General features: G+C 45.4%; 1 protein-coding gene across 3 annotated transcripts; it reads left to right on the plus strand.

The window, feature by feature from the left end:
* The first annotated feature begins 114 nt into the window (after positions 1-114).
* On the plus strand, positions 115-11,989 carry LOC110980678 (uncharacterized). 3 transcript variants are annotated; one of them, XM_022237576.2, is made up of 11 exons: positions 115-1,494; positions 2,531-2,663; positions 3,002-3,288; positions 3,866-3,992; positions 4,613-4,769; positions 6,043-6,242; positions 7,116-7,263; positions 8,061-8,243; positions 8,736-8,800; positions 9,334-10,077; positions 10,835-11,989. In XM_022237576.2, exons 1-11 carry the CDS (start codon positions 1,397-1,399, stop codon positions 11,135-11,137), a joined length of 2,445 nt encoding a protein of 814 aa, XP_022093268.2. In that variant the 5' UTR covers positions 115-1,396; the 3' UTR covers positions 11,138-11,989. The 3 variants fall into 3 exon arrangements, with proteins under 3 accessions (XP_022093268.2, XP_022093275.2, XP_022093282.2); XM_022237583.2 differs by having other exon boundaries at positions 6,046-6,242; XM_022237590.2 differs by having other exon boundaries at positions 3,005-3,288.
* Positions 11,990-15,668: the final 3,679 nt, after the last annotated feature.

The raw sequence follows: 15,668 nt of genomic DNA on the forward strand, positions 1-15,668 counted from the left end.
TTCACATAGAAGTGGCTCTTCAGTTGGTGTCGTTGTTTGTTTGTTCGTAGTTGTGTTTAGCTGTAATGTTTTTGGATTGGGCGGGGTTTCATTTGGTCGTGTTGCGTTTGTAATTGCAATTCTCGGTAGAAAATATTTCAGGATGTGGTCGTCGTGTTTAATATGGAAACCAGAAGTAGTGGTCCATTACGCGGTACAACATTCTAGTTACATGTAGTCGTCGTTTTATGCTAAAGTGGGAACAAAAAGAGGTACATACATGTAATTGTTGTCAGACCGATAGCGAAAATGGACGGCGCGCTTGTAGGAGTAACAGTTCAGCTTGTTTATGCAAGTTGTTTTGATTGAGAACCAAGCCTTCACTTGTACGTGCATTGTGTTCGGGAGTTTCCAGTGATGTTAGTGATGAGTAAAATCCAGTTTCATCAAAACAATGTTCAAGGCTTGGGGGGGGGCTTGGGGAAGAGAACTACATGTACATGTACTCTCGAGAACGGAATCAGGTTTGTGTATCGCAATATGTTCCTCGCCTTTCACCTCAGCGACCCAGGTTCGAATTCCGTCCAGGTCTGCATTGTGGATAGGGTTTTTCAGGCCCTGCCTGACTCCGTGGGTTTTCCCAAGAGCACTTTTTGTCCAGGGTTTTCCCCACGTCTGAAACTGAACACTTTTCATCGACCTCTCAGTGGGCCGTCCACGATTTCAGAAGACAAATATAATAAAGCAAAGTGCTTTGTCTTCCGTCTTCCCTCTTCATAAATGATATCGGAATGCCGTGGGACTTTGTCTTATTTTGTTTTTATATTTCAGACAAAGCTGATGTCAAAAGATGCCATGGCCTGTCAACATTTGTGCCCGATTCTGTGGTCGGCCTCTGCACTGTGTAATAAGGAGAGCGTGCGTGCGCGTGCTCTGCCCATACAAGGAAACAAACTACTGAATCCAGAAAGAAAAAGTGAAAGCGATAAACTATATTTAGGTAAAGTGTCAGAAACGCAGGAGAGAGGTTTCGTGCTTTTCAGGGTTTGGCGGAAGTGTTTGATAGTTTCAACATGAATTATCGCAGAGGGATTTCAAACCCCTGTTCAGTGCAATGCAACATGCCGATTGTGCTGTGTGTACAACATGTAATTATGACTAGGTCTAAGTTTAACTTCGAATGAGCCAACAGAGAGCGGAAAACAGACTTTGTCGTGGATATATCGGTCGCAGATTTTTATCGAATCCGTCATCATTCCGCAGTGTTTTGTGTTTGGTGAACGTTTCTTTTTGCGCGAAGGAGTTTTCAAATTTTGTCATCTTTTGGGGTCAGACTTCCTTGGTTCGGAGCATAGTCTGGGAAAAACTTAAAGTTTCTCAGGCGAGAAGGAACGTTGCTTGATTCTGTAAGGGGGCGATGACGACGCCTCTGATAAGCCAAGGGTGTTACGCTTCAGCCATGGGTAGTTTGGACTGGCTGGACACTTCCTATAGCCCGCTTCAGCTTATTGAAAAGTGAGTACACACCTTGCTAGCTGCTTCTTTTTCGTTGTAGTTGTGGTTGTTGCTGCTGTCCTCGCTATTAGCGTTTCTGCTGTTATTGCTGTTGCTACTGTTTTTGATGCTGGAGTTCCTGCTGCTGCTGCGTTGCTACCGTTGCTGTTGCTGCTGCCGTTGTAGATCCTTTTGTCGCTGCTGCTGCTGATGATGATGATGTCATTGCTGTTTTACAGCTATTTCTGTTACTGTTGATTTTCTACTGTTACTGCTGCCGTCATTAACCTTTTTTTTTGGTTTTTTCTCTTGCTGTTGTGGTAGCTGCTGTTATCTTTGGTGTTGCTGCTGCTGTTATTGCTGTTAGTGCTACACATACAGGACAACAGCAGTCCCGTGCTATCCTGTGGAAACCAATTTGATTTAACATCAGTGTTACATCATAGTTTTTGTAGTGTATCTGTTGTTAGATTGCCGCAGTTGATTTGCCGTTGCTTTTGCTGCATTTAATTCGATAGTCCTGCTGTGCTGTCGCTGCTGTTGTGTTTGGATGTCTCTGTTGAGACCACAACCCTGCTGTAATGCCCAGTTCATTCCTTCAACCTTAGCATCCCCCTCGGTGCATCATTATCCATCACTGATGTCATTCATAATGCATGTAAAAATGACTGGTGTCGGATTACCGCCAGCTGGTGCCGGCCACGGTGCACTACTATTGTTCGATCGAGCCATTTGACAAGAATAAGTAACGCAAATCCAACACTGCCGTGTTTGGGGTCTGCTTTTATTGTTCAAAGCCTACGATATTTCTCTGTAGTTGGGCCTATACCTTTCCGGTGACTGAAAAAGCTCAAATATCATCCGCCACCGTGCTGTTGAAGAAGTTACAGGCTAGACACCTCTGGCACTAGGTGGCGTTGTTCACGACCCCCCATCCCGTCCACCTTCACCCCCTAGCAACGCCCCGAATGCCTCCAGCTACTCACATATAACCATTATTTTCTTGACTGTAACTTATGTCCCCAAATGAAATCTAGTTTAACCTCACCCTGCACAGGTACAAATTGCCCACATTGGTCCGACTCTGCGAGGGTTACTATGGCAACACAAGTAATTCCTGCTTTTCGGCAATGGACGTCATCAAACTTCACGAAATCCAGCGTGTCGATATGATAGTAGTGAAAATATCGGTTAGTTAACTGCTCTCCTCTGTATTATTTCTTTCCACGCAAAATGATGTTATCGCACGAGTGAAAGTGAGGTCTTTACTGTCGAAGAATGGTTACACAGGCATTTTGAAATACTCCTTTCGCCATCACTTTAGTCTAAGAAATAGCATTGAAACACGCCCATCTGACGCAGTTCATGGATCATTTGTCTAAATAACTTTTTTTTCTGTCTGAAACTTTATTGTGTCACGACAACAAGTTACATCATTGCACTTTCATTTGAACTCCGTGCACTCATCTAAACCCTTTGATTTCTAGCTAATAAGGCCCTTTTGGGAACAATTTCTGTCAAAATGTAGCAGGAGGTAGACGGTAAGTTTGAGGACGGCCCGGAACCTGTTCGTCTCTGCTTCCCAAAGAACTTCGCCGGCCGCTTCGATCCCATCCACCAGGCTGGCGAGCAGAGCAGCAACAAGCCGCCAAAGTGCTTCAAGACGGTGCGCAAGATGGCCGAGATGACCCCCCACTTCATCAAGGTCAAGAAGAAGCCGTGTAAGAAGGGGGAAGGACCGGACAAGGACGACATCCTGGAGATACTCGGGTTGGCCTTGTGCGACGCCTGGTGGGAAGATCGTGGATTCTTGAGGTAAGCCCACTGAAAGGTTCTCTGTGGTGTTGTTTGTTGTTGTTGTTTTTGTTGTTGTTTGTTTGTTGTTTGTTGTTGTTTGTTGTTGGAGGAGGACTTGGAATTGCTTCCAAAGCAGACAATCTCGCAAGAGTCAAAGTCATGTTATTGCTAGTTTCTTTGACTCTCGTTCTCTCTTATTACGAGACCTAGGGGACCTCAAGAACACATGCATTGTAATCTGGGGCCTGGAAGAAATGTATGATAAGACACAATGAAGGAAAATATGCCACTTCAAGGCAAAGCAATAAGTTATTTCCACGCGGAAATTGCAGCAGACCAATAAACTGTTTATATTGATTTAAAACTGTAATCAGGCCCACTGAATGCCTCCGGTAGCAATAAACAGGTAGACTCTTTGCGCACTGGGTACCCAAGAAATCAGGCAATGAACTGAATACAGTTCACCAGCTCTGGGTAGAGATCAAACCTCCGGTTGCAGTGTAATGAAAGTGGGGCCGAGGTGGCCGACTGTGACTCACTTTGAGCATGATTTGATTTTCCCTGACGATGGTGATGGTTGTTGGACTTGTCCCAGATGCCGAAAGCTGGACGGCGAGGAGGTCATGTTGAACCTGAAGTGGGGAGGACTCTACGAGGCCATTCCCGATCCGGAGGGGTACACCTTGCAAGACATGCTCAAGCGCTTCGTGTTACCTTGCAAGGTATTATGGACCTGTGTTGCCAAACATGTTTAGTTCCCGGTTGATCTTAATGCTGAGGACAATCCAAGAAAGAGTCTGTTCAGTTCTTCATGCCTGGACAACATCAACGAAAATTTATTTGTACAGTGTATAAAGCTGTTCTTGTTTTTATTTCCATGAATTTCCCCCTTTAAGGACAACATCAACGAAAATTTATTTGTACAGTGTATAAAGCTGTTCTTGTTTTTATTTCCATGAATTTCCCCCATTAAGGGTAAACTTTTACCAGTCCTCTACCTCTACTTGAATATTGAATGGCGATGGTAAATAAAGTAGTGGCACACGGACTGGTGAGACTTTTATCATGTTTAAAATGCGCAGTGTGACAAGACATTACACCGAATCGTGGATGAAACAGCTGGGGGGAAATTGCTCTTTGAACATTATGTTCCAAGATATCAGAGAGGTCCTCATGCGTCGGTTTGTGACCGAGAAGGGATCCAGATAATATGACAGCAGTCAGGATTTTTCACCCAGTTGGGTGAAGTGGCCCTTATTCAAACCACACGGAAGTCACATTCCACGGTCCTGGTTCCTTGTGAATCAGATTTTTTTTTTAATATCTTATCCTTGTCCCCCAGGTGACCCTCAGGGATCCTCAGTCGCATCTTCGTCCCGAGTCGGACCTGCTCAAGTTCCTCCCTGAGATGGAGGGAACCCTCGTTCTCGAGCGGGAGATTACCCACGAGTTCCTGATAGGAACGGCCGTGGACACGGCGTCTCTTGCCCAGAATCTCGGTAAGCGGGCACAACTTTATGGCAAAAGGCCTTTTGTGAGTAAAATTTGAATACAATTTGGTACACCGAGTTCTCTTAATTCACGTGAACATAACAATTTGAATTCTCCATACTGAAGAAACTGCTGCTGTACCTTGTGATTCGGAGCAAGTCTTTGCAAGAGACGCCTTTCACCAATACACTGTTTCAATGGATAAGAAGGGTCATTAATTGGCGTAGCTAGGTTTTTACTCGTGAGGGGCACAAGGGGGCACTAGTACCTTAGGGGGGGGCTCAACAGCTTTCAGTGGTGTGGGTTTTGGGGGGCAAGCTTTTGTTAGCTTTGTTCAATAGCCATCCATCCGTTTTTTAAGTGGGGGGCACCGGGAATTTGTGGGGGGCACGTTCTCCCAAGCCCCCCCTCCTGCCCTCGTAGCTACGCCACTGAGAAGGGCACAAGGAACTTGTCCCGGCATTCAAAAGCTTGCCCCAGATCACAAGGTATAGCAACAGTGTCTTTAGTCTTGCGAATTTAAATTGGTTTGATTACATCTACTAGTCATATAACTCAACGCACCAGATTATTTAAACTTAACTGTAGGTCTCTGACTGTCATTCGGAAAAAGGGGTAACTTTTGCAAACCAAAACACAAAACTGGGTTGGGTGCCAGGAAGTGCCCTTTTTAAGCAGTATTCGAGAGAATAGCAAGCCAAGTTATGTTCCAAAATATGAACTTTGAGTTTAATTTATTCAAATATAAGTTCACCCTAATTCACATGTGAAAAACTCTGGTTCGTTATGATTTGAAGTTTAATCATATTATCGCAGAATCTCATCCCTCATAAACATTTTTGTCTTTGATAATCCAAGAATCGATTTGCACTTTGTATCTGAAGGACTCAATGCGTCCGTCAGATATCTATTTGCACTTTGTATCTGAAGAACCCAATACGTCCTGTAAACTTGAGAATAGAGGGTTTGCATGGCTACCATCTTGCAGGCCAATCTTTTTGTTCCACATGGTAAGCACAAAGGTTTAGCTGTGTAAAAGAGAACTGCCTGCAAGATGGCTACCACGTAAAGCCTCTATATGCTGAACTTTAATCCAGCCCATGCCCAATCAGGCATGGCAGTCCAAGGATGGATTTCAGTGCGAGCAACTGCAGGAAATTCCATGTAGGAAATGTACATTGCCAACACACACATTCCCAAAACCAAACATGACGTGTCTTTTTAAACTGAAACCGAGCCGGAAAACTTTTCCATGAATTACAGCATTTTAATTTGGTTTAGCAGTGCACAGAGCATCAGGTGTGGGAACATCGGCAAGGGCCCGGTCATCGCGACAGCAAACAGCCGCCGTGCCCTGGGTGGTGCTCACCAAAAACGCCAACGTCCTGTTCCAGATATGCCAGGATATGGTCCACAAGCGGGCGACTTACATGTCGCTGCTGGAGATGTTCGGCGACTGTTGCATGGATAGAATACCCATGGTCAGTAATAATACGCAGTTCTGTCCCAAAATCGTCTACTGCAGCGGTTCTGGATTTTGTGCCTCTCATTCCCAACACTCAAACCACTTCCAAATTCACACTTTTTTGTCTAATGTAATTCCAACAGAAAAGTCTCTTTTCATTAGCCGATGTCACGTGGTGTATGTACACCATCAATACGGCCGATGCACAATAGTGCGCCTCCAAGTGTTTGCAACGCGTTGGCCAATCACAACGCGCGAAATCTACCAGTCCTTCTCAAACGCACAGTGTGGTCGACAAATTTCGCGTGTTGTGATTGGCCAATGCGTCACAAACTCTTGGATGCGCACTCTTGTGAATCGCCCGTATTCCGGTCCTTCTCACTACTAACATCTAACAAAAGAAACACAGTTCACTGACAATGAGTGTCCATTGTTCTTGCGCCGTGCTTCATTTGTTAGATGCTCATAGTGTCTTTTGTGTTGAAAATACACGGAGTCTCACGTGCGCGCGTTCGAGTTGCCATCAGTGCATGCCGTTTGATATCGCATTTTGAGAGCGGCAATTCAGTCTCACGCTTAACCAGCACAATTCATAATGGTCAAGGTTTTTATAACTTAATTTTATACCTTCAAAACTTACATGCATACTTGCCCCTTAGACAGAATTGGACAGACTGTTGCTTCCAGAAGAATACGAGTCCATTGCCAAATGTATCAGAGATTTTCTTTTACCGGGGAACATTTTTGGAAACCTACTTTGCATCCTGTTTGGTTGGTTTTGATCTTTTTGTGCTTCATGTCCGCCCTCTGGCATCTCCCAGTTAAAACTCCAGTAGGAGTAGTTTAGAGGAACCAGTTCCATGTACCCGTATTTTGTACCCCTTTCCAGGATCTCTTTATCTGTGAGTACGCCACACCGTTCGTTGCCTTTACCCGGTCGGAGGAACCACCGTTCCCTACGGCGCAGCAGACGGATGACGCTCCGTGTGTGGCCAGCAAACCGTCACACAGCCGGAGCGCGCCCGATCTTTCTCGAGGTAAAGAGAAGAATGCTGTTGGTTTGCATCGGCAGAATAAGTTTTTTGAAATCATGCCGAGAAGACAGAGCCGATCCATTATGTTCAAAATTTCTACTTCTGCTTACTTCAGTAGTGGTCCAGAGTTGGTCAATTCCATGCTCATTTTGCGATAGTTTTAATTTTGGTATGTTCAGCGGTTTTTATGTCCAATTTTTTATCCGTTTAATACTCGTTGAATATTCTTTTCAACTCTTATCCTGTCAACTAGATTACCCCTCGTTCAACTGAATCACCTCACTCTTAAAACAACAAAATAAGGTCAAATACGTTTACTTCAGAGTTTTTAAGTCTAACAAACTGCAAATTGAGTCTGTGGCATTAATAGCTTTTAATATGTCTAATTCATTTAATATCTGTTAATTAGCACCTCAAATTTTCGATACGTGGCCTAGCACGCACCTTAGTAATAAATTAAGACATTGTGTCGATTGTTTTTGACATTATTAATAACCAAGTGCACAAGCCAACCCAGTATCGCCTTTTGATATGATCTGCGCCATAAGTGTGGTTTATTACGTGACATTCGAAGATATCAGGGCTGGAGCTGTTTATAGAGTGAGTAGCGCCAACTTCAGACATTGGAGCCAAAATGGCTGTTCATTAGTGCAGTCTAGCATAAAGTTATTGTGTGCCAATTGTCCATGTGCAGACTCATAAGCCACCATTTTGGTTCCAGTACTTGAGACATCCATGTCGCAACTCTAGCTATGCACAATTCTGATCAGGGCAAGACAGCAGTGTTTTATGCGTTCCAGGTGAATCCTTTGGTGCCTGCAATAATGCATTCGACGACCCAGCGGACCACAAAGGGGCACGGCCTCTGCGCCCGGATCCCGAGGTTGAGAGGCGGATGAACCAACGTGAACTCCCACCTCTACCCCCTGAAGCAGACCCCTCAAGGATGAGCAAATTGTTTAGCGGGACAACAAACATACCAGGTGACCCCCCCCCAGTTATTGGTGCAGCAGGCATATATTGTCTCCAAGTTTTAAGCATCACTGAAAGATAACAACATAATTTGTGGGTTAAAGATGATGGATATTTTTACTTTGGTATCGCTGCTCTGAAACGTTCCATGGCAAGAAAGAGCAGGATCAAAGACTGTGACAACCGTGTGGGACAGCCAACTGTAATTGAGCTCTCGAGTCTCCTGCAGAAAACCCATGCTCACGCATGAGTTACTGTCGGACCTCTTAAGATGGCGGCTGGCGACTTCAAGCTTTTGATAGAGCCAGCATACAGCGATCAGTGCTTTTTTGCAAACCAAGCTGACCTTTGCGATCACCATGTGTCAAAACCCCCCAAAATCAAGCAACTTCCATAAAAACTCAACTGAGGCTTTTCGTTTCAAACTCCTAGACAGGTCCCCTTCTCTTCCTGTTGACAATGTCAATCTTTCCTCTCTATTTTCTCGATCGTTATTTACTAAGGTCGTCAATTGGGAACGCTGGCGCCAATTATTCGGGAGTACAGCCAAACCGTGCAAAAAGATATGGTAAATATCAATATCTTTGTAGACTGTTTTGTCTTTGAAATAAAATTTTTAAAAATGTACAGTATGTAAGGTTTTTATAGGCCACTTTGTTAGAAAAGATGTCTTTGCTACAGAGGGCGTCTGTGATACCCACTTAGAAAGGAGAATTAGAAAATCTGCAGTCAACTTGCAGGACCGCGAAGCTGCTGGAGGTAACCATAAGTTGCATGACGATGGACTTGGAAAAATTTACATTTTTGTACAAATGAAAATGTGATCTGAACAGGACAAAGTTGGAGATGCTTGCATCTTCGTTCATATGTGCACTAAAACTTGTAATTAGCAATTAAATACAATCTTGGGATCAATGTGTCAATATGTCTACAGAACCCGAGCAATGTGCGTCCTTTTCCTACGACGTCAGTGTTTCCTTACACTACCGATCATCGGTCGTTTTGAAATTGAGTTCTACAAATTCCAGTTGTGAATCTGTCATTGTCCGATTCACGGGGCTCTGTTCAACCTCGAAGCTTTATATTTTGGTTTGATTGTAGGCCATCCCGATTCTCGTGACAACAGCAGCTGATAACGGGAATCATGAAGATGGCGACCACGAAAATGGACCATATACCAAGCCCATCGACCCCGAGGGCTACGAAGCCATGCAGCTGACCTCGGCATCGCCATCAACGTTGAGCAGCTCGCCCCGCGATTTGTCAACCCGCGCCAAGCCCCACATCAGTTGCATGACCATGCCGCTGCCTACTCCACCCCACCCCGACCCGCCTCGTGGTTTCTCCTCCCAGCCGGGCCACACCAAGGTGGAAGAGATCAAGACCACGGTCAGGGGCGCGGCGTCCCGAGACGCGCCCCCAAGCCGCGAACCCCCTCCTCCACCCCCGCGAACCACGCCCAGGAGGAAACCGTCCGACGTCGGTCATCTGACGTACGGGAACATTGAGACCGAACTCCTCAAAACGCCCTCGGAACCTAAGTCCACCCCGCCTCGTCCCTCCCGTGTGCCCCCGGCTCCTCGACCTCGCAAGACAGAAAACCTCAAGAGCCGCAGTTTCCACCAGTCGTCACACCGACGGGACCTTCGGCTAGCCAGCCCGCCTCACGATTTACCTTTCTGTACCCGGCCCTCGTCTTTAACCACGAGTGACTATCTCAAGCCTCGTCCCCCAAGGAGCGGAAGGGAGACGTCTAATCTCCCACCGCCCGTCAAGTCACTTTCGTTGGGGTCTATTATTGATGAGCTCAGTTCCTGTGACTCGCTGGCAAACGATGCAAACACGGTAGGAGTTTTTTGTTAACCGCTCAGCCGAAATTTATACCTCTATTATCATGTATTCTAAAGAGCCATTGAGGAAACCTGCAATGTACAGTGGGCATTCTATCAAGAGCCACTGATGTTTGGTATCCGCCTTGAGCAGAAGTGTCTCCCCATCGGTTGGAAAGAGCCATGTTGGTGGGGAGTGCTCATTTTGTAGGCTCCGCAACGCCTGCGTTCCATATTCATTGGAGAAGTTACATGGGCCGCTTTCCAATACCCAACATCGTCTCTGTCACAGGCTTCCTGTTGGAAACCAATCCCCGACTGTGGGTGATTTAGCGTTTAACTTAAATTGGAGTACTGTAATGGCTCTTTTGCGTCTTACTGGATGTTTTGTGGCATTATCAGACTTACTATTGCGCTTACAACCTCAAAGTTAGGAAGGTAAAAAAAACTGTCGAAACCTCAAACGGAGCCCAAGTCGAGTATTGGAAAACGGCCATGATGTACCACGAAAGGAGCCTCTGTTGCTAGAAAAATTGCGCCCTCTCTTGGTTCAGCTCGGGGCTGTTCATAGTGGAGTATACTTGGTCTCAGTCGGGAATTTAATTGTTTTTCTAGCACTGACTGTCAGATGATCCATTTTTTTATCAGCTCCAGCATTCAGATGGTATAAATAACATCAGAAGCGGCTTTCTCACTTTTTACCACACGGGAACGAGTTTCCCTCTGCTTCAAAAAAAGTTCCCAGCTTAATCTGTGACCGTTCTGCTTCGCAGGTCCGCGAAGCGCCTGTGCAGTGTCGCCCAGTCACGCCCTGCAAACCTACCCGTCGCATCGACACCGTCGACAGCATCCCGTCCGACATCAGCACGCTGACCAGCTCCGAACTGGCGCAGTGCCTGCGCCTCCTCAAGCTGGACGAAGAGATCGTCACCCGCTTTCACAGCCACCAGATCAACGGCTCGCTCTTGGTGCAGCTGTCCAGCCAGACGGTCCGGAGCGAGCTGGCCCTGACGGACTTTGAGGCCGAGAAGTTGGACGCGTTTCGGAGAGGTTGGAGACCAGATTCAGAGGTTTAAGGCATGAAGAACAGAAAACCTCTGCCGAAAGAGACAATAACGCCCCAAGAGACCATGGTCCCGTTTGTTTCACAAGGATTTGGTATACTGGATCACGATCAGTGATCCCAAAGCTGGTTCGCACCATCCATTAGGCGGGCTCCGGTGTCAGTGAACCAACGACGAATCACTGATCCAGATTCTAATCCATGTGGAACAAACAGGCCCTGCATAGAGCAAACGGTCTAGTTTCTGTACTTAAACCGAACCAATATTGCATAAACGTGTACAGATGAACTTATTTCTTATTCTTGCAGTACATGTATGGCGTTGACAGGGTTCCTGCGGCCTGGTAAAGTCTTGGAAATTTGTTTTTCTTTTTCAGGCCCGGAAAAGTCATGGAATTTTGTAAAAAATGACTAAAGTCATGGAATTTTGTCATGGAAGTCACAAAACACTGTATGATTTCTATTATCAGAAATAAGCGCATAAAATCTGTGATTGTATATTTGCAACCTAAAAGGCCGAATAGTCCAAGAAATTGCGTTATTTAGTCGTGGACGTTGAGTTGGGCCCATTTTGATTTCCATATGAAAGCGGTCGTATATTTACAGTGTAACCAAGAGACACTTTAGTGGTTAAGAGTCCTCCATGAGCCAGTTATATCTGTGTGCCTTGACAAGACCTAAGTCTGTTATACTTCACTATGGCTACATTCTGGAAACGATCAAATACCAATTTGAAACCAAAAAACCAAAGCAAAAAAAAGGAAGGAAGAAAACAAGACTACGCCTCATAAAGTGTGGCCTTCACCTTAAATGTGTATAAATTACATAGCTCGCTGTCACAGATTATATGCAGAATGATAACCTACTCACACGCCTAGCTGGTTATTCCTTGTAGATTTGCAAAAAAAAGATCTGTATAATCAAGAATGATGTACGTTATAACTGGGACCTATAGTCACAAGTCACTAGAGCTACTTTAGAGTTATTAGCGTTTTGCTAAACCTTGAACAACGGGAATCAATCATTTATTCCGGTATCTTACTTTTGTCGACTTGCACGTATTATGACCTATGCCAAACTACTTGACGGATCAAAAGGTAATGCTTTCTGGGCCTGTTTGTCTCACACGGATCTTGATCTCGATCAGTGATCCCATCGTTGGTTCGCTCTATCCATTGGGCGGGCTTTGGTGTCTGTCAACTGAGGATCACTGACCGCGATCCAGTTCTGCTTTGAACAAACCTACTGAAACATTGGAAAAGTGATCAGTGATCCCATCGTTGGTTCGCTCTATCCATTGGACGGGCTTTGGTGTCTGTCAACTGAGGATCACTGACCGCGATCCAGTTCTGCTTTGAACAAACCTACTGAAACATTGGAAAAGTGAGTTAAGAGGACTTAAGACCCTTTTTTTAAAGATCCGGTCACAAAACTTATATTTCTGTACACTCCTTCGTTTTTCCTTTCCTGACGTTCAATTTACTGTACAACAACGCCTTGAAGATGGATTTTCTGTACACATACCAGCTCTGTGTTTCGCCATACTAACGATTTTTTTTCCTATCCTAGTCTTGGTTTGTAATATCACGGTGCCCGGTCGTTGCCCGCGGCAACCTCGTGCCCAGATGGACTGCTGGTTATGCAAACACGACCCTCCACCCGCAGGGGTGGTATACGCCCGCCCGTGTCGCACCCTGGCCCTCAGGGGACAGGGTCCATTGTAACACCGGAAGAACAGATTCCTGGGGGGCAAGGGAGTTATGCTTATTAGCTGAGAAAAAATGGACGGTTTTGAACTTTAATCGGACACGTGCGCAAAGCTGAATTTTAGAAAATAAAACTAACGGTAAGAGTAGATGTTCTCTCTATTTTAGGTGCACGATCGTTGATGAAAGTAAATTGTATCTCAGTAAAATGTGTTTAATATAAAAGCTGTCATGTGGGGGAAATTCTAAGAACAAGATAATTGGCGGATTTTTCTGTTGTGTCGGTGACATTTTGCAGGGATTGTTGAATTCTATAGGATTCAACAGCTTTTTAAACACCTTTTTGTTGGCATTTGGAACCCACAAACAGATACATCATCCGAAAAAAGAGACAGAACAGAAATCAGCCGCGACTCAGCAGCGGGGGACTTAGGCCTGACAACTGCCGTTCATTCATCGCAGTCGTAAAATAACGCAGAGGGACGGCAGACCGTGAAATGGCAGCGTAAATTAAAGCCACGATTGGTGGGCGTCCGACGGCGCGGGAACGGCCAAGGCGTGACGAGCTATGCGCGTTGATCACTCGAGGACGCGGATTGCTCGGAGTTCAAGTTGGTCACAAATCCCTCATGGGAGAGCTTTGCTCTTGTCGTCCCATGCTGATCGATGAAGGTTTATTGGGAACATCGCATTCCTAAATTTCTCGAAATGTGGTTACTTCCACTCGCTTGCTTGGCACGGATGTGTTATCTTCAGTTTTCTTCTGAATCTGCCTTTAATCTCGGAAAACATTTTCCTGTTCTCATACCGTGAGTTTACTAAAGTCAGATATTTTATTTTCATTTGACGTTTTCACCTCGTTGGGAATCTGGGAAACCCACGCTGTGTGTACCTTTCCTGACCTCGGTCCGACTCCATCTTTTTATTTAATTCCAGCGCTCTCATTTTCAAAAGCAGAGATTAAAGGGGCCTGTCCAGTCTTGTTCACCCATGAAGTCAGCCCAGCAAAGATAGAAGTATTTTTCAATCAGTCCTCCTTTGGAAGTGATATTTCGTGTTTTTCCCCTTTAAACAATCGCTCTGTCCACTCCCTGTTGTTGCTCATATTACCCATCACCGCTGATGAATTTGTACTCGCCGGCCATAAATCAATGTGAGAAAAATTATTTCTGCATTATCGCGCCAGCCAATTAACTGCATTGGTTTGGAGCCTGGCTGCGCGTCATGGATGTGATCTCCCCTATCGATACAAGCCAGAATATCGCGTATTAAGATGAACTTAGTTCATTGATCGATGAGATTTAATGAAAAGTGTGGATTTGAAATCAAAAGTATGATTGATATCCGTTTTGTATTGTCACCATTTTTCCAAAAAAAAAAGACTGCGGACTTTACCTCGTCATTTTCTGAAGCATTTTGTTATATCATTTTGATTAGGTGTTGGAAGGTCCAAAGTCTTGGGCGTGGTGCGATCACCCCACATAGATTTTCATCCTATGCGCTTCATGGAAATATGTAGAGGGCGCTGCTAGCATTGCTGATATAAGACATGGAAACAAATCGTTTAATATCTAAACTCTGTCAGTGAATTTGCAAGTTACCAAGTGACATTTCTCTGGGCACATGCGCCAGAATTAATGAATACCGCGTCGCTGAAAATATGGACGGTTAAGAAGACATCGTGAAACGCCTAATAGGCCTACTACTCACTACAGTCGAATAATCAAAGACCAAAGCCCAATTGCTTTTAGTTTCCCAATTATGACAGGGGTGGACAGCTGGTTTCAAGATCAGCTGCTAATGAACACAGACTGGCAGAGAAGTCGTACTATTTTTTATTCAGATTCCAACGGGATTTTCAGCTCTAATATCGTTTGGAGGGCAGAGATAGGAATGCGGTTTTAAATGCCTATTTGTTGAAGACTGCGTGCCTAAGTTCCACCCATTGTAAGCAAGACAACAGTTCACAGGCCAGACAGTCAAATGAAGCCGCGCCGAGCCGACGCGCTGTTGCACTCGCCCGGCCTTCGTCTATGCATTGTGTACTCCCTCCGGTGCGCGCAGCGGCTGGGACCAGCCCGGTGTGTACCGTCGGGCGGCTCACTCAACACGGTAGGCACGGCCGCCTTTATTGGGACCCCGGCTGGAGGTGACAGTTGCAGCCAGCCGAGATGATGGATGGCGGGACCCCGTTGTTAATCGCCGAGGAAGAGAGAGGTTGGTCCTCCCAAGTCATCTGTGACTGTGCTTGGCAGAGAGGAACTAGGACGGGGGAAATTAGCAGGGAAAATGAAGGAATTGGAAATGGATTGAGGAAGAAACGGTACTTGACATATTCTGATCATGCCGATTTGAAATTGACTCCTTCAATCTAAATAGCTGTCTACGTTGAGTTTCTGTTACTTAACAGTGATCATCAAACGATCAGTTTTATATCCGCGTGCCCTGATCTGAACTTTTTTTGTAGGAAACTAGGAGACTAAAATTACATTTTTGGCTCACCGCATAGGCGAGCCTGTTCCACCAAAAAAATCTGCTGTCTTTGCCAATGATTTCACGATGCTTGAGTCGGTACTAGAAGGCACGGCCCGAGACACGGTGTCCCCCCCCCCCGACCCCGGCTCAGAAATCTGTTAAGACTCGGTCTTGGTTAGCGTTTTGACTGTGACCAAACCCACTGAGTGCCACCTTCCAGAAAATGAGGGCTACCAAGTACCCCTCGCAAAATGTACCCCAGTTTGGCCACTGCCCCTTCTTCTGTTTAAAAGGCAAAACTCGCGTTATGTCAACTAGTCAACTTTGGGGGCAGACATAGCATTTTTGAGTATGCACCGCGAT

The sequence above is a fragment of the Acanthaster planci genome, linkage group LG18, assembly GCF_054643075.1.
Source record: "Acanthaster planci isolate LZ-2023a linkage group LG18, COTS_SCS, whole genome shotgun sequence".
NCBI lineage: Eukaryota > Metazoa > Echinodermata > Asteroidea > Valvatida > Acanthasteridae > Acanthaster > Acanthaster planci.

Coding starts and splice junctions, on each gene's coding strand:
- LOC110980678 (XM_022237576.2), top strand. CDS start 1,397: ATGACGACGCCTCTGATAAGCCAAGGGTGTTACGCTTCAGCCATGGGT. Junction 3,993..4,612: donor GCTTCGTGTTACCTTGCAAG/GTATTATGGACC, acceptor CTTGTCCCCCAG/GTGACCCTCAGGGATCCTCA. Junction 6,243..7,115: donor GCATGGATAGAATACCCATG/GTCAGTAATAAT, acceptor ACCCCTTTCCAG/GATCTCTTTATCTGTGAGTA.